General features: G+C 51.2%; 6 protein-coding genes across 6 annotated transcripts; 5 read left to right on the forward strand and 1 right to left on the reverse strand.

The window, feature by feature from the left end:
• Positions 1-750: 750 nt before the first annotated feature.
• Positions 751-2743, forward strand: BJY04DRAFT_204332 (methylmalonate-semialdehyde dehydrogenase; the record flags this gene model as incomplete). The annotated part of the gene is made up of 7 exons (XM_073713474.1): positions 751-948; positions 1031-1192; positions 1262-1426; positions 1484-1779; positions 1879-2282; positions 2360-2461; positions 2652-2743. 7 exons carry the CDS (start codon positions 751-753, stop codon positions 2741-2743), a joined length of 1419 nt encoding a protein of 472 aa, XP_073577173.1.
• A 543-nt stretch (positions 2744-3286) lies between these two features.
• On the forward strand, positions 3287-5072 carry snf4 (AMP-activated serine/threonine-protein kinase regulatory subunit SNF4; the record flags this gene model as incomplete). Its single annotated transcript, XM_073714573.1, has 6 exons — positions 3287-3670; positions 3922-4045; positions 4110-4259; positions 4315-4671; positions 4720-4829; positions 4887-5072. 6 exons carry the CDS (start codon positions 3287-3289, stop codon positions 5070-5072), a joined length of 1311 nt encoding a protein of 436 aa, XP_073577174.1.
• A 133-nt stretch (positions 5073-5205) lies between these two features.
• On the forward strand, positions 5206-8055 carry BJY04DRAFT_1555 (uncharacterized protein). Its single transcript, XM_073708947.1, has 3 exons — positions 5206-6712; positions 6769-7086; positions 7139-8055. Exons 1-3 carry the CDS (start codon positions 5701-5703, stop codon positions 7933-7935), a joined length of 2127 nt encoding a protein of 708 aa, XP_073577175.1. The 5' UTR covers positions 5206-5700; the 3' UTR covers positions 7936-8055.
• A 551-nt stretch (positions 8056-8606) lies between these two features.
• On the forward strand, positions 8607-10832 carry atfB (bZIP transcription factor atfB). Its single transcript, XM_073709379.1, has 2 exons — positions 8607-10706; positions 10768-10832. The coding sequence occupies exon 1, from the start codon at positions 8876-8878 to the stop codon at positions 10100-10102; it is 1227 nt and encodes a 408-aa protein (XP_073577176.1). The 5' UTR covers positions 8607-8875; the 3' UTR covers positions 10103-10706; positions 10768-10832.
• Positions 10833-11050: 218 nt separating this feature from the next.
• On the forward strand, positions 11051-13379 carry BJY04DRAFT_175743 (arylsulfatase). The gene is made up of 2 exons (XM_073709380.1): positions 11051-11306; positions 11362-13379. Exons 1-2 carry the CDS (start codon positions 11152-11154, stop codon positions 13049-13051), a joined length of 1845 nt encoding a protein of 614 aa, XP_073577177.1. The 5' UTR covers positions 11051-11151; the 3' UTR covers positions 13052-13379.
• On the reverse strand, positions 13198-15166 carry BJY04DRAFT_212403 (Zn(II)2Cys6 transcription factor; the record flags this gene model as incomplete). The annotated part of the gene is made up of 3 exons (XM_073714574.1): positions 13198-14184; positions 14229-15116; positions 15161-15166. 3 exons carry the CDS (start codon positions 15164-15166, stop codon positions 13198-13200), a joined length of 1881 nt encoding a protein of 626 aa, XP_073577178.1.
• Positions 15167-15196: the final 30 nt, after the last annotated feature.

Here is a 15196-nt window from a genome sequence, read left to right on the forward strand (position 1 = left end):
CAGAGATGGAGATGTCCCCACCATCTTTTCTTAATGCTCATTATTATTATCTCTGCCCAGTGCCAACTTTGGTAAATTGGTAATACAGAGTACGGCAATAAGCGTCAAATCAGGCTGTGGGTCGGGGTCCCAGTTTTTCGGATGAATACTCCGTAAGATAATAATAATACATAGTAGGCTAGTAGTTTGAATGCATCAGTTTTACAATCAAATCATCATTAAGTATAAGTACGACACAGGCAGAGCCCCGCACATTCTGACAGGTCCCTGTTTATATCATACTTAAGGGAAGGGGACACAGGAGGGTGAAGACTCTCTTACAGAATACTTACTGAGTACTAGTAGTGTACTATTGCTACTTGTAAGTTACCTATAACTATTAGTTACTACCCCACTTAACCTGGCATTCCTTTATCTGTGGGGAAGAACAAAGAACTAACCAAAAGTAAGTACATACTACATACATTCAATGACCGCAATTCTGTCAATTCAACCACAACAGAAAGGGGGATGGGATCACGTGCATATATTCTTAAAAGTTGCCTCCTAAACATATAAACATATACTCATACATCCTGTTCTTAAAATTATTAGCCCTTTTCTAATCACTGTTCACGTGACAATCGATGAAGGAGTGCTAGGCACGTCTCTTGTTCTCCCGTCTTCCTAACCGCATTCTTGCTCCAGCACTTCAGTCCTGCACCCTAGTGAAAAACAGTCAAGCGAAGGCTACCAGTTCTAAGGTAGACGATGGACACAAGCCCTGTCTCTCGACAAGAAGGCCCTCCATCGCCAAAGAGGCCAAGGGCAGACAACCAGCATGAAGCCGAACAAAGCTTGATATCGAATCTCAAGCCGCCAAGTTTAGCACCCAGTGTGACCTCAAACTTCATCAACAACAGATTTGTCGTCTCTAAGGCACGAAGTTGGATTCCTGTTTATGACCCGGTGCGTCCTTCCTACACAAGATCCTCGTGACAACTTTGTTGGTACCGGTCAAGGCTCACAAAACCACTTAAGGACTTCCCAGAAGTTGCTCACCTGTGTCCCCGAATCAAGCATAGCTGAGGTTCAAGATGCTATCGCCAGTGCAAGTCTGGCACAGAAGGAGTGGCGGCGGCTTCCGACATCAAAACGTAGAAGCTACCTATACCGCCTTGTAGAATTGATGCGATTGAACCAGAGTGAGTTGGTGAGCAGCGAACCTTTTGAACCTAAAGATATATTTGCTGAATTTGACAAATGATTAATTGCCTGGCAGGTGTTAGCTGTCTGCTGTGAATGCGGCAAAACGACCGAAGATGCTGAGTGGGAGATATCTCGATCGATCAATATGCTTGAAGCCGCCATCTCCATCTCAAGCACGGTTTTAGGCTTCCGTTTTTTGAACGAGAAGACTGAAACATTGACCATAAATGAACCTCTGGTATGTCCCTTCTCCTTTCCCCACAACACCTAGTGAGGAGAAAGCTCATGTCCGTAGGGGGTTTGTGCAGCCATCACATCGTTTTGCTTCCCATTGATGATACCAATGTGGTTCATTCCATTCGCCATTGCTACTGGGAATACAATTGTTCTCAAACCGTCCGAAAAAGTGCCGCTGGCAATCATGAGGTTAGCTCATCTCTTCGTGCAAGCGGGACTACCGCCGGGTGTTTTCAATATTGTGCATGGTGGCTCAGCCGTTGCCGATCGATTGCTAGCAGATCCTGTCATCAAAGCAATATCTTTTGTTGGCTCAGATGAGGCAGGTCAACATATCCATGACACCGCTAGGAGGTTTCGCAAGAGAGTCCAGGCTTACTGCGGCGCCAAAAACCATGGAGTCATTCTCCCTGATGCGCAGAAATGAAATACCCTCTATTCGCTGGCCGGGAGTGCTTTCGGATCGGCAGGGCAACGATGTATGGGACTGAGTGTTGCCTTATTTGTTGGTACAGCCATCGACTGGTTACCAGATTTGGTGGGAATCGCGCAGCGGCTGGTGGTTGGGTCTTGGTCACAGCCAAATGTTGATATTGGTCCCTTGATTAGCCGCGCGGCCAAGATCAGGGTTGAAAATGCAATCCAGAGTGCAATCGACGACGGGGCTACAGTTTCGCTCGATGGCCGAAATATTGAGGTTCCGAACTTTCCAGACGGTAATTTCATTGGCCCAACAATCATCAGTAATGTCCAGAATTATATGTCGTGTTATCAGGACGAGATATTTGGCCCTGTGCTACTTTGTAGGCATGTCAACACACTCGAGGAAGCCATTGAACTGATCAATGATAACATATGTAAGTGTCAACTCTATTCTGGGGACTTCTTCACTGTTAGCTGGGGCTGATAGTACCGGTGTACTTTAACATACTAGATGGCAATGGATGTTCTATATTTACAACAAACCTTGCCAATGCACAAAGGTTCCAACAGGACGTCAATGTTGGACGACTGGGCATCAATGTTCCAGTGCTAGGTAAGACCTGGCTACAAGTAAGCCTCAATGAACTATTCTGGTGCTTACATGCATCTGCAGCCAGATCTGCTCAAGTATCCAACAGTGCCAACAAGGATTCATTTTTGGGAGGTGCGTATTGTTTCCCTCCTTCAGCCACAAACGATAGACTGGAATCAACGGATAAAAATCTTTGACTAATTCAATCTAGACATCAATGCACATGGACACAAAGGTTATCAATTCCTCACATGGACGAAAACTGTATCTTCTTCTATTTGGCAAGATGATGTTGGCGCTTGATGCGTGGCCGAATCACGTGTGAGTATGGGGAAATGGCTGGGCTGGGTCTCGGAGGCCTCAGGCCACAAAGGAATTATTGACAGCTCTGGTTGAGCCTTGAGGAAGCGATGGAGGTTGACGATCTTGCCGCGTTTGATTGACAGGAAAATGCTAAAGACGCAGCATGCTGCATACACAGGAACAGGAACTCAGTGCAAGCGTATTCATCCTGGGCTGTGCCCCTCCTACCCCTCCTCATATCTGCCGCTGCTAAGTCCTGCTAAAGTAGTCTTGCAAAGCGTCATTGGCGAGCACTGATATAGAGCTATAGATAAAGATACTATAACTACTATATTTATGGTGCCACTCATGCAGTTCATACCTATCATTTCTTCCTCTTCTCTCTTTTGTGTACAAGGGAAACTGTTCACCTGCGCGGTGGAGGTCCGGCTCCCAGATATATTCGCTTGTGATGTATGTTCGGCTGGCAAAAATAGCCCCTCAGCCAGGTACACGTGTAGTTGCCCCTCTTTTAGCCAAAAAGCACATGCGGCTCTCCTCGAGATGTCGTTCGTGACAGACAAACCAAGCTCCCCCACGGGCAGAATTAACATTTCCGGCCTGCCGCCTCCGACCGACAACACCACCACCACCACCACCACCACCACCACCACCACCAACACGACCATCCTTACAACCACACCTACCACTGCTATTTCCTCCTCCTCCTCCTCCTCCTCCTTGCGCTCCGTCAGCACATTTCCGTCCGCCTTACTCGCCGACCCTCCCCCTCCTCCTCCTCCTCCTCCTCCTCCCGCCGTCCCTATCTGCAGTCACGAGGCTGGTTTCGTCCAACCATCTTCCTACCTCCGGCCACGAGCTCCCTTATACCCTATGGCCCCATCCCAGCCTGAACGGGCCATTGATCGGGAAGAGCGTGAAGGGCTGGTGAGTTTATTTTGGTCGCCGATTCTTGCATCCTTACTGTTTTACCTGGACTTCCATCTGTCTCGCATACGTCAGACTTCCTCCACATTGATAGCTCTCTACTGCTTGAGTGGTTGGAAAAGCATTCACTTGTCGCTGACCTGCCCCCGCATTTGCTTACTCCGCGAATCTCCCCAGTCTCGGTGGATTTGATCGACTCTACGTTTACCCAAGATAATCAGTTATTGACTCTTGTCTTCTTCTTCATACAGCGCGCCATCCGCAACTTCCTGAAGGTTCGCAGAAGTTATGATGTCCTCCCACTTAGCTTCCGTCTTATCGTCTTTGATACCGCCTTATCAGTGAAAGAGAGCTTGAATATTCTCATTCAGAATGGTCAATACTTTCCGAGAACACCGAACCAGAAGGAAGCCAGACGCTGACTGCGCGCGCACAACAGGTATTGTTTCGGCACCGTTATGGGATTCGAAGTCATCCACCTTCGCCGGTCTCCTCACAACGTCCGATTACATCAATGTCATCCAATACTACTTCCAGAACCCAGCGGCGCTCAATCAAATAGACCAGTTTCGCTTGGATAGTCTTCGAGGTTTGGGGACCACATTCGCCCTTCTTGGTGTGCCGTGATCTGATGTAATACACAGAGGTGGAAAAGGCATTGGGCGTTGCACCACCCGAAACCATCTCCATCGATCCGGAGCGGCCTCTGTACGAGGCTTGCCGGCGTATGCTTGAATCGCGCGCTCGAAGAATTCCACTCGTCACCAATGATAGTCAAACAGACCGGCATCTCGTTCTAAGCGTTATCACTCAATACCGCATCCTCAAATTCGTGGCTGTCAACGTGAACGACACCCAGAAGCTGCGAAAACCATTAGGCGAGATCCGGTTAGGTTCGTATCATGATGTTGCAACCGCGTCCATGGACACCCCAGTCATTGATGTGATTCATATCCTCGTCGAGCGCAGTATATCTAGCGTGCCCATTGTAAACTCAGAAGGTAGGTCTCCTATCGGCAGGAGGGTCAGGTTGCTAATGTTACTTCTAGGTGTGGTATACAATGTTTTCGAGTCAGTGGACGTTATCACCCTGATCAAAGGTGGGGTATATGACGATCTAAGTCTTACAGTCGGCGAAGCCCTGAAAAAGCGCTCTCCGGTATGGCCCTGATTGTAGCTAATTTCCTTACAAAGGTTTGCTGATACATGGTTGCAGGACTTCCCCGGGATATATACCTGCTCGTTAAATGACGGGCTGGACACCATCTTTGATACAATCCGCAAGTCTCGCGTACATCGCCTGGTTGTAGTGGACGACAACTTCCGATTGAAGGGCGTGCTCACATTGAGCGACATTTTACAATATATCCTGCTAGAAGGCGAAGGCGACGAAACGTTATGATCAAGTACAGATTTTGCATATCTGCAGCATGCATTGGAACGGCGTTTGTTTCAACTTACAAATCGACTACAAACAACTCCGATTGACGGATGGCTGACTGGTTTCAACCTTGTCTACGTCTGGCCTCATTGTGCCATTCTTTGGGACGGGGGATTGGGGCTTGATACGGGCTTGGTTTCATGCGGAGATTCGATAGCCTGCCAACAGTCTAGCATCGGCGTTCGGCTTGACAACAATAGATTTCTGCCATTTGTACGACTATTTCATGACGACTACGGTCTGTGCTGTATGAGTTCTCGTTATATTGTATTTCTTATTTTGTATCAGGTAGACGGCGGTGTATGGCTTGTACGACAGAGGAATAGACTCTTCCAAGTGTGCTCCTGAAGAAATTTGACGCCCATTTGCGAGCTCTTATCGCGAATTTGTTCGCTCAGGGTTCCATCCGAGGGCAACACATGGACACTCGAAAGGGAAGGGGCGATGAGTGCACCCGGCGACAACGGGCGGAAAGTACTACAGCTCCGCTCTGTTGTGCGTCCACGTCCTTGAGCAAACAGCCTGTCGTGTGAGCCATCAGAAAGCCCGTCAACGCTTGCGCGCCCTTTATCTTTGCCTTTGTTGCAGGATGGGTCGTCTCACCAGCATGTTTTCCTGGTCGTCGGGGAAAGGAAGCAACTCGTCAGACGTTACCCGATCATGGACTTTGTTGAGCCCACCGCAATCGAACTCGTGTCCGTCTCCCCATAGAAGGACGGATATCTCCAAAGAAACTGCATCGGATGAACCTGGAGATTCCAAGAAAGCTTGTACTTGCAGCGACAAGTGTGTCATGAACACTGAATCGCCGGAAGAGCAGTCACAGCCTGCTGGGTCAGTGCCTGATGGACAGCAGATTGCTTCGGAGGGGGGAAGCATAGACCCACTGACTCTTTCGCATAACTCGGAGATTTCCACAAGGCGCTTTGCAAGCATCAAGCATCTCTTCCGGCCGCGCAAATACCGACGACAGAAAGTGGAGTTCATCATCCACCAGGAGAAAGACAAAGATGAAGGGACTGGAGGACATCAAGGAGCGACTCCCACTTCGCAAACGGCCGAAGAGAGCCTCAGCAAAGAAATTAAAGCATCACTCGCTGCTGAGCCCGACAGTCCACGTGGATATCCTTCAGGCAACGACGAATCCCGTAAAGTCAGCGGTATAACTGAAAAGTCGGTAAACTCAGATGCGACTGTCATTACTGTTTACCGCCATCCATCGAAACGCCTGTCGATGCCAATCACGGTGGTAGATCGAGATATGCACCCTAACCCATTTGATGACATTTGGGAAGCCTCGCGTTCATCAACAAACGTCAGCAATCCTTTCACAGATCAATCAAAGTCTAGCGATTCCACAGGTCAATCGAGCTCAGCATACAGTGGCTCGGATAACCCATTATCTTCTTGCCCTGACCAAGCTCTTGAGTTGAGTAATTCGCATACAAGCTGGTGCTGCCCGACATTGACGGGGCCTAATGGCTGGCCAACTTCTGCCGACCGGCGTTTGGCTACCGACTCGTTCAACAAGCTGGCCAGTGAGTTATATATGGAGCCTTTAAGTATCAGCGAGGACGGTGAAGTCGTGAACCCACTAGCAGGTGAGACTGGGCAATGGACCCTTGATATCACAAGCAGGACCCTAACAGCATTGCAGTGGAACCGCGTGTTCTAGCTGTCGACAAATTGGAACGACGACGAGACAGGCTTTTGGGACGGCTACGAACGATGCGATCAACAGTTCAGATCAGAACTGAGCCAGCTGTGCCTCGAACGAAGAATCTACGTCGGATGAAGACCTTCAATGCATTATCAGGCCGGACTTTATTGATGACATCGCTGCGTGGAAAGCCTCTAGAAAGCCTAGCTAGACTAGGTGGCTATAGTCTCTTGACCTTGCCAGGAGATTTTGCACCGACAACGCTAAACCTTCCGGTATGCTTCGTTGCGATCATAAATTATCTACGACGCTTTGGTGAGTACCCCATATCTGCGTCCATGGTCAGATGAGCTAAATCAACACGCAGCCCCAATGGTGCAAAATCTCTTTGTCGACCCTGGCGATCTCGAGACGGCAACAGGAACATACAATCACTTTGCTGACCAGGTACTGTCTGCGGAAAAGGAACGGATCAAGATCCATATGACAATGAGGAGTAGTAAAATGCCGAGCTTCTTAGACAAAATCTCTGACCCCAATATGGAAACCCAGAATTCAGCGCAAGTTCTAGGCGTTGCATTCACGTTCAGGGCGCTGTTAGAAGGTTTACCGGGCGGCGTTCTAGGCTCTATACAACTGTACTGGGTCTTGGTCAACATCTGCCGCGGGCGAATCTCTCAAGGGTCAGCGCAGCGTACAGGGACCTGCCTCGCCGGGCTGTCACCAGAAGATTACGTCAAGGTTCGAGCTATCAGTCTGGCCATCCTTGCTTTGACCGACTCAATGCAGCTCAGTTTAATCTGTGGAGTGTTCGGCCTTTGTTCTCTGCTGCTTCACGAAACCGAGCGAATGTCTGAGTTGCAGCGACGCCAGCATCGTTCCCCTGGCCGGCGCCCGACCATAAGTAACTCAGAGAGATTGACCATGGACCGATTGACCGCGACTATCGGACCGCTTTTGACAGAAACCGAAAGGATCGACAACCCAGACACATTCTATGCTATCCAGGAAGAGATCGAAAGCCAGCGGGTGGTGGCTCTACTGATAGGGAATTGGCGCAGTATTAGTCGGCAACTACGGATTTGGGAACGGCGTGGGCTAGAAGGACGTGTGCATGCAGGACCTCCGCGAGTGGCGAGTGGAGAGAGCGCGCAGGGAGCATGAACATAAGCAAGACAAGCTTCGGCAGGAAGTGATAGCAAGAAGTGGTCGGGAATCTTGTATATACTCTGTAACTCTATAATTAGGTGGATTAGGTGGATTGTGGGAAGGTAGCATTACCTACGTCATGTCATAGCAGCTTGGAACTTTTGAAAGCTTGGTGGTGATTTGCATTTCCTTTTTGCGGAGTGCGTACAGACAAAGAACACCTGGTCTCTTAGACTCGAGGAGATTGAGTTAGTTTATTGACTCGCTAAAAGACAGGTCAAAATAAGGTGCAGGGCTACGAAGCACGCCATGCCGTCAGCAGAAAGTCCCTCCTGTACTGTACGTTGGAACGCACGAAGGTACGAGTGTCTGGTAAGTAGTCTAGACCGGTCGCAGGATGAGAGGCCCAGTTGGCCGGGTCCTGCATCCGGATGGAGCTGCTGCGAGCTGGAGCCTACAACGAAATTGAAAGAAGTATTCTTAGCCTTGGAAGAATGTGACAAGCTACATGTCTGATATTATACTATTAGTTGATATCAGCTTGTCAATACAAAGCACGTGGAAGGCGAATTGCCCGAAAGGGGAGTGGAGGAGGCGTCAGAAACAAGTTTACCACGGATATCAAGCAGGGTAGCGACAGTTATAGATCCACTCTGACTGGAAGCTCCGCTGATCCGCTGGCCTTGAATCGCCGGAGCGAAGAGCCGGCGGGTGCGCACTGCTCACTGTTAGGGGGATTTGCTGGATCTTCACTGACCAGAAGGCTGTCGGGGAAAACCAGCCGCCAATAAGATCGGGCATGACGTTTCATCTCTGGAACGACAGCCGCAGCTTCATCGATCGTTCGTTGAATCTGTTCCTGAATACTTCTGCTCTACCCAGCAGATGATGTCAATGAACCCCTCTGTCAATGTCCCTTGGAAGGGCTTGGTACGACGCGGATCATGCTGGATGAATGCATCCTGCCCTGCTCCTTTGGGCCTGTTGTTGTACCTACCTATCCCTCCTTCCTCTGCCTCTCTCTACCCTTTGTCCATCTCCCCCTCTTTCTTTCTTCGCTCCTCTTCCTCATCAGCATCATTATACCACCACCACAACCACCACCACCACCATCTCTCTTCAGTCAACAATCAATCAACATCATTCCACTCTCATTCCTCCCCTCGAACCTTCATGGGTCATCCCCGTCTCTCCTTCTCCATTCTCCCTGATACCGCATAACATGCCTCCTAGCAGCTTTCTCTCTGAAAACGACCGCCTCTTTATCAACAACCACTCCGCCACCATCTCTCCCACAGACATGCAGCGTATGCAGCGTCCTATGTACCCATCTGACATCGCCAACATCGCCGGTGTGCAACAACAAGCGCCATTCAGCTTCTCTTCTGAAGACACTGGCCTATGGGGGCCTTATCCCACCACTCTGCCAACTGTCAACCCTTCATGCATTGTCACTAGCGGCCCCAATGATTGGTTCGATGACTCTCTTTCCCCTCAGACCTTGGTCAACCCACAGCTCAGCCAAGTCTCCGGCAATCGCAAGCCAAGCTCGGTAGATACCAAGCTGGGCCAAAGCTACCGCGTCAAGCATGGCCAGGTCACTCCTCCCTCTGACGACTCACCCATCTCCAACACTGCCACTGCCATCTCGCCTCAGAATACTCAGGCACCCTATCTGCGGTCGAGCATCGAGAATCTGACGGAAGAACCTAGCAAGCGTCGTCGAAGTACAGGTGGTGCTCGAGTTCAAGGTGGAAGTCAGAGTGCAAGTGGCCGTCGGGGCTCATCTCTTCAGAGTACACGAGGTTCGACCTCAGTCGAACCTGGTTCCCCCGATGACGACAGACAAGAGAAAACAAGGGCACGCAATCGGCTCGCGGCGAGCAAGTGCCGGCAGAAGAGAAAGGAAGAGAACACGCAGTTGGAAAACAAGTACAACCTGGAGAAGCAAAGACATGAGGAGCTTACTCGGGAAGTGGCTGTCTTGCGGAGCGCTTTGGTAGCTACCAAGGATCAGGTTCTTGCTCACTCTGAGTGTGGCCACGAGCCCATTCAGGCATATATACAGGGCATGGCGAAGAGGATCACCATCAAAGACGAAGCTGTCGACTTTGGAGGTCCACCCACTCACTTCTACGGTGGTCCGCAACCTAGGCCAGGTGGCTTTGGGTTTGATCACTGACACCTACACCTGGAACCTGGAAGTTGTGTGCGGTGACAGCATACAACGAATATTGATTCCCTGGCGGAATCATTGATGAAATCATGAGCTACTTCTGAGCGATCGTGTTTAATTGGCGTTCTAATCAGTGTGGCTATTTGAAAAGCGATGCGTTAGCGTTAGGTTCGGCTTCGTGGATTTTCGGCGGTTCATGGATTGTCTGGGTTTTTTATGGTTTTCGGCTTTCTGTACATGTATTACTATTCTCGGGACATATTCAGATTGTGGAGTTTGGAGTTGGTGGAGCGTTGTGGAAGGCGAATGCAGCCTTTGCTGCAGAGCGTGAACATGTTGCTCTTGCACAATCTACCCAGCTGTCGTGGCGTCTTCTCTGGCTGGACTTGATACACGCTGTCCAGCCAGAGCTATAGAAATGAACATATCATACCAGGATATACTACGTACTGTACACATTTAAAGTTAGCTTTAGATCCCCCCACGATTCCTAACCTTAATACCAAGTCTGAAGCCGACGGGGCCACCGGAGACGGTCCTGAAATGTTTTCCTGCCCAATCCCAGTGTACCGTGGAGTCTGCTCCCGAAGCCACATGGGGTGAAGCTAAACTTCATTAACGTCGCAACAAGTTAGTTTTTAGCGTCCGGGGTGAGTTTGTGCAAAACTTACGAATCATCTATATAACTATAGCCTTGACCAAACTCGAGCACGGGCCTGCAGCAGTTACATGGGATATCGTCCCAATTAGGAAGATATGAAGCTATCTGGAGGTAGATAGGTACCTATGAACCATTGGGAATGTCGCGTGCCCGGCCCAAGTGACGTCACATGAATCTATACAGCCCCAAAGCAGTTATGCAGCCGACAGCCGAGATGACACCATCCACCCTTGCCCTGATCACTTCTGCATCGATTCAGAGCTTGAAGCTGCTGTAGCACCTCTGCCGACTGCCGATAGACGAGCCTCTTTTTACTTTTTCAACAACAGCTATAAACAGCTACCGGACCTCACCATGGCGGGCGTTCAACCTCTCAGTCCGCAACACCACGACCATGGCTAAACGCCCAAACTTCCTCGTCATCGTCGCCGACGACCTCGGCTTCTCCGACATTGGCTGCTTCGGCAGCGAGATTCGTACGCCCAACATCGACAAAATAGCAGCGCAGGGCGTCCGATTTACCGACTTCCACGCCGCCGCAGCATGCTCGTAGGTCCCCCAATACCAACACCACCGCCCAAGACAAAAGGCTAACAAGAACCAGCCCCACGCGCGCCATGATCATGACCGGCACAGATCACCACATCGCCGGTCTCGGCAACCTCATCGAGTGGACCAATATCTCCGGCCAAAACGGCCCCAAGGGCTCAAGTACCGATACCGCTCCGCAGCGCGGCATGCCCGGGTACGAAGGGTACCTGAATGAGAAGGTCGTCGCACTCCCTGAGATCCTGCGCGACGCAGGGTATCACACCGTCATGTCTGGGAAATGGCACCTGGGGCTTACACCGGAGCGGGCTCCGCATAAGCGGGGGTTCGAGCGCTCGCTGGCTCATTTGCCGGCTTGCTCGAATCACTATGCTTATGAGCCGCAGCTTCGGGGGCAGGATGAGACGCCTACCTTCTTGGAAGCGAGTTATATTGCGTTGCATATGGAGGATGATCAATATGTGAAGAAGCTTCCGGAGGGGTGGTACTCGTCTGATGGGTATGGGGATAAATTGCGGGAGTATCTCTCTGAGTGGCATGAGAACAAGATGCCGGATGAGGATAAGCCTTTCTTTGCTTACCTCCCTTTCACGGCGCCGCATTGGCCGCTTCAAGCGCCTAGGGAATATATCGACCACTACCGTGGTGTCTACGATGACGGGCCTGACGCTCTGCGCCTAAAGCGACTCGAGAGGCTCAAAGCCCTTGGCATGATTAGTCCAGACGTGGAGCCACACCCCGTCGTCGTGGACGAAGGCGAAGGGAAACAGTGGGAGACGCTTACAGCAGAAGAAAAGAAACTCTCCTGCCGCGCAATGGAAGTCTTTGCCGGAATGGTCGAATGCATCGATGCCAACGTCGGCAAGATCATCGACTACCTCTCTTCCATTGACGAACTAGACAACACCTTCGTCTGCTTCATGTCCGACAATGGCGCCGAGGGCGCCGCGTACGAAGCTTACCCGCTCGTTCAATCCGGTGTCCTCCCGCACCTGCTAAAATACTACGACAACAGCTACGAGAACCTCGGCAACGGAGACTCCTTCATCTGGTACGGTCCGCGCTGGGCTCAAGCTGCCACCGCCCCGTCAAGGCTGTACAAGGCATACACAACAGAAGGCGGCGTGCGCGTCCCCTTCCTCGCCCGATTCCCAAATTCCATCAACCCAGCAGCCACTGCTCGCAACGGCGCCATAACCGATCAATTTGCAACAGTCATGGACCTCGCCCCTAGTATCCTCTCCATGGCCGGCCTCTCACACCCGGCACCAACCTACCAGGACCGCGAAATCGTGCCCATGCGCGGAAAGAGCTTCCACGGGTGGGCCACGGGCTCTACCGACCGCATCCACGAGAAAGACTTCATCCAGGGCTGGGAGACATGCGGCCGCGCAGCGCTCCGCTTCGGTGACTGGAAGATAGTCTACATCCCTAAACCAAAGGGCCCAGAGAAGTGGCAGCTATACAACCTTTCCACCGACCCCGGTGAAGTCCACGACCTGTCTGAGCAGCACCCCGAGCGATTGGCGAATCTGCTGAAACTCTGGGATCAGTATGTCATTGAGACCGGGGTGATACCGCTGAATCCGGACCTGGGAGATTTCCTCGAGGCGATGGATGCGCAGATGGAGGAGAATATCTGGATGGAGTATGATTACTGGAAGAAGGGGGCGAGAGAGGAGCCCGGGAGGGAGAAGTTCACCCGAAAGCCGCCGCGGTTCGAGAGGGTCGTCAAGCAGTTTTAGGTGCTCTTCACTCTTTCCTTTCCTGCTTGGGTGTTTACCAGTGCCAGTATCACCATACTACCTAAGTACTAGTATCAGATAAGGAGATGATAGTCATGATATACATGAATAACGAACAGAAGCCAATACAGTAGATCCAGCAACTACTAGATCATCACAAAGAAATCCACAAACAGCTCCCTCCTCACTATCTTTGAGTCCGCCCACGTCCTCGACCGATCCTGCCGTCTCGTCATCTCCTGCAGAAGCAGCAGCGCCTTCCCCGCATTCGGGTGCCTCCCTGTCCCCGACTTCAAAGTCGAACTCCCCGGTTCAACGGCAGCCATGCGCTGCATTTCATCCATTATCCAGGCTCGTTGCTCCAGAGATCCTTCGAGGGCGGCAATGAAGAGGGGCCAGAGAAAACTCATTGGCATTGATAGGGATGAGCGTGAAGGCGTGTAGGGTAGAGATCTAGTACATTCTTCCCTGGCAAGGAAGATAATCTGGTCGACGGCGCGGTAGACGCGGTCTGTCCGTGGGTAGATGGCGAATGCGACGCGATGGAGGTATATGAACAGGGCCAGGAAACTCGCGACGTAACTCCTGAACGTTCTGACCACGCTTCTGGCCAATTGTGGGGATAGAGAGTCGTGGAGCGCTTCTTCCTCGCTTGCGGAAGAGGAATAGAGATCTAGGATTTTTGGCCGAGTGTTCCAGAGCGTTTCGAGGTCTGCGGAGATGGTGTGTGCGATTTGGAGGACTTCGAACTCGTCGGCGACGGTGCCGCGGGGGCGGTGGTGGAGGTCTATGGTTATGATGCGGCGGGTGAGTTGTTGTGTGCGGAGGAAGAAGGTGAAGGCTGGCTGGGTGATTGAGTGGGTTATTAGGTAGGTTGGAGAAGTGAGAAGGGGGTCGTCTAGAGAGTCTATAGGGTTGTTTTCGGTGCTGGAGTGTTGAAATGCCGGTAGATCTGGTAATGGATCGCCGTCGCGGCCGGCGATGAGGGCTTTGATGTCGAGGAAAGAGATCCAGGAAACGATGAGATGGCCAAAACCGGTCCATGATCTCGTTCGGGTGTGGAAGCGTTGAAGCAGGAGGTAGGAGGTGTGCAGGAGGGGCGTTGCAGGGCGCCAGTTTTCGGGGGAGATGAGCTGTTCGGTCAGTAGTTTGTTGTATATGTTTAGAGTAGACGTACCTCGGCCAACATTAGCAGTAGGACACTTGTAAGAGCTTGCTCTAGCATCAACTCGCTCACCTCCCCTACTAAGCAGTTCTGGATCTCGGAGCCCGCCTGTGCATGATATGTCGGTCCTAATCTCCATTGCGTCCCTTCAATCCAAGCATGATGGAAGTCCGAGTAACAGTATATAGCCAGTGACAGCATACGGCAATCTTCAGACTTGACAAGCATGATGTCCTTCACGCATTTCCACTCCAAATCAACCGGCGCAAATATTGTGGGCGGAGGTTCACCTTCTCGGAACTGCTCAAGCAGCTGCTCCTCCCAAAACTCTTCTCCAGTGGTTCTCCGAGAAGAGTCTCGCTCTATTAGTATACCCGTATCGTCCACTTCAGGTCCCCAAGATATCTGCCGTTCGTCTTGAAAGAGCCCACCGTCTATCTCGGGTATGTTCGAAGAATTAATCCCACCATTTGTAAGATCCAGGTGCTTCTGCTGGAGATCAGAGGTAATCTCGCCAATAAATCCAAGCATATCGAATGGAATGTGAAAATCCGACGTCAAACCCTCCAAAGCCTCGACTGGTAAAGCAGTCTGGTGCTGCGTTATGGGCTCTTGATTCTGCTCATCCGGCCGAACAACATTGCGGAAATCACCGACATGCAATCGCGGAGAGACTTCGTCAGCCTCCTGCGTGGTACTTGACGTCGACCGAGCCCGTGACGGCCGACCCTTTGGAACCGGAATAATCACACTCTTGTAGGCACATTGTAGCCGGAGACGAGTGCAATTAGCGCAGGTCGGTTTGGTCTCGTCGCAGCGGACTTTGCGAGCTCGACAGGTCCGGCAGCCAGTGCGGCGGCGGGGTCCTGAGCGGCCGGGACCCCGTGCTTTGGGGGGTTGCTAAATCTGTTAGGCTTTCTCTATCCAAATAGAGCAAGACATACCTCCATGTAAAGCCAGTAATGGGCCGTGAGGATAGT

Source organism: Aspergillus karnatakaensis, assembly GCF_047715665.1.
Source record: "Aspergillus karnatakaensis strain CBS 102800 unplaced genomic scaffold BJY04scaffold_1, whole genome shotgun sequence".
Lineage (NCBI taxonomy): Eukaryota > Fungi > Ascomycota > Eurotiomycetes > Eurotiales > Aspergillaceae > Aspergillus > Aspergillus karnatakaensis.

Coding starts and splice junctions, on each gene's coding strand:
- BJY04DRAFT_1555 (XM_073708947.1), top strand. CDS start 5,701: ATGGGTCGTCTCACCAGCATGTTTTCCTGGTCGTCGGGGAAAGGAAGC. Junction 6,713..6,768: donor AGTCGTGAACCCACTAGCAG/GTGAGACTGGGC, acceptor ACAGCATTGCAG/TGGAACCGCGTGTTCTAGCT. Junction 7,087..7,138: donor AAATTATCTACGACGCTTTG/GTGAGTACCCCA, acceptor ATCAACACGCAG/CCCCAATGGTGCAAAATCTC.
- BJY04DRAFT_175743 (XM_073709380.1), top strand. CDS start 11,152: ATGGCTAAACGCCCAAACTTCCTCGTCATCGTCGCCGACGACCTCGGC. Junction 11,307..11,361: donor CACGCCGCCGCAGCATGCTC/GTAGGTCCCCCA, acceptor AACAAGAACCAG/CCCCACGCGCGCCATGATCA.
- atfB (XM_073709379.1), top strand. CDS start 8,876: ATGCATCCTGCCCTGCTCCTTTGGGCCTGTTGTTGTACCTACCTATCC.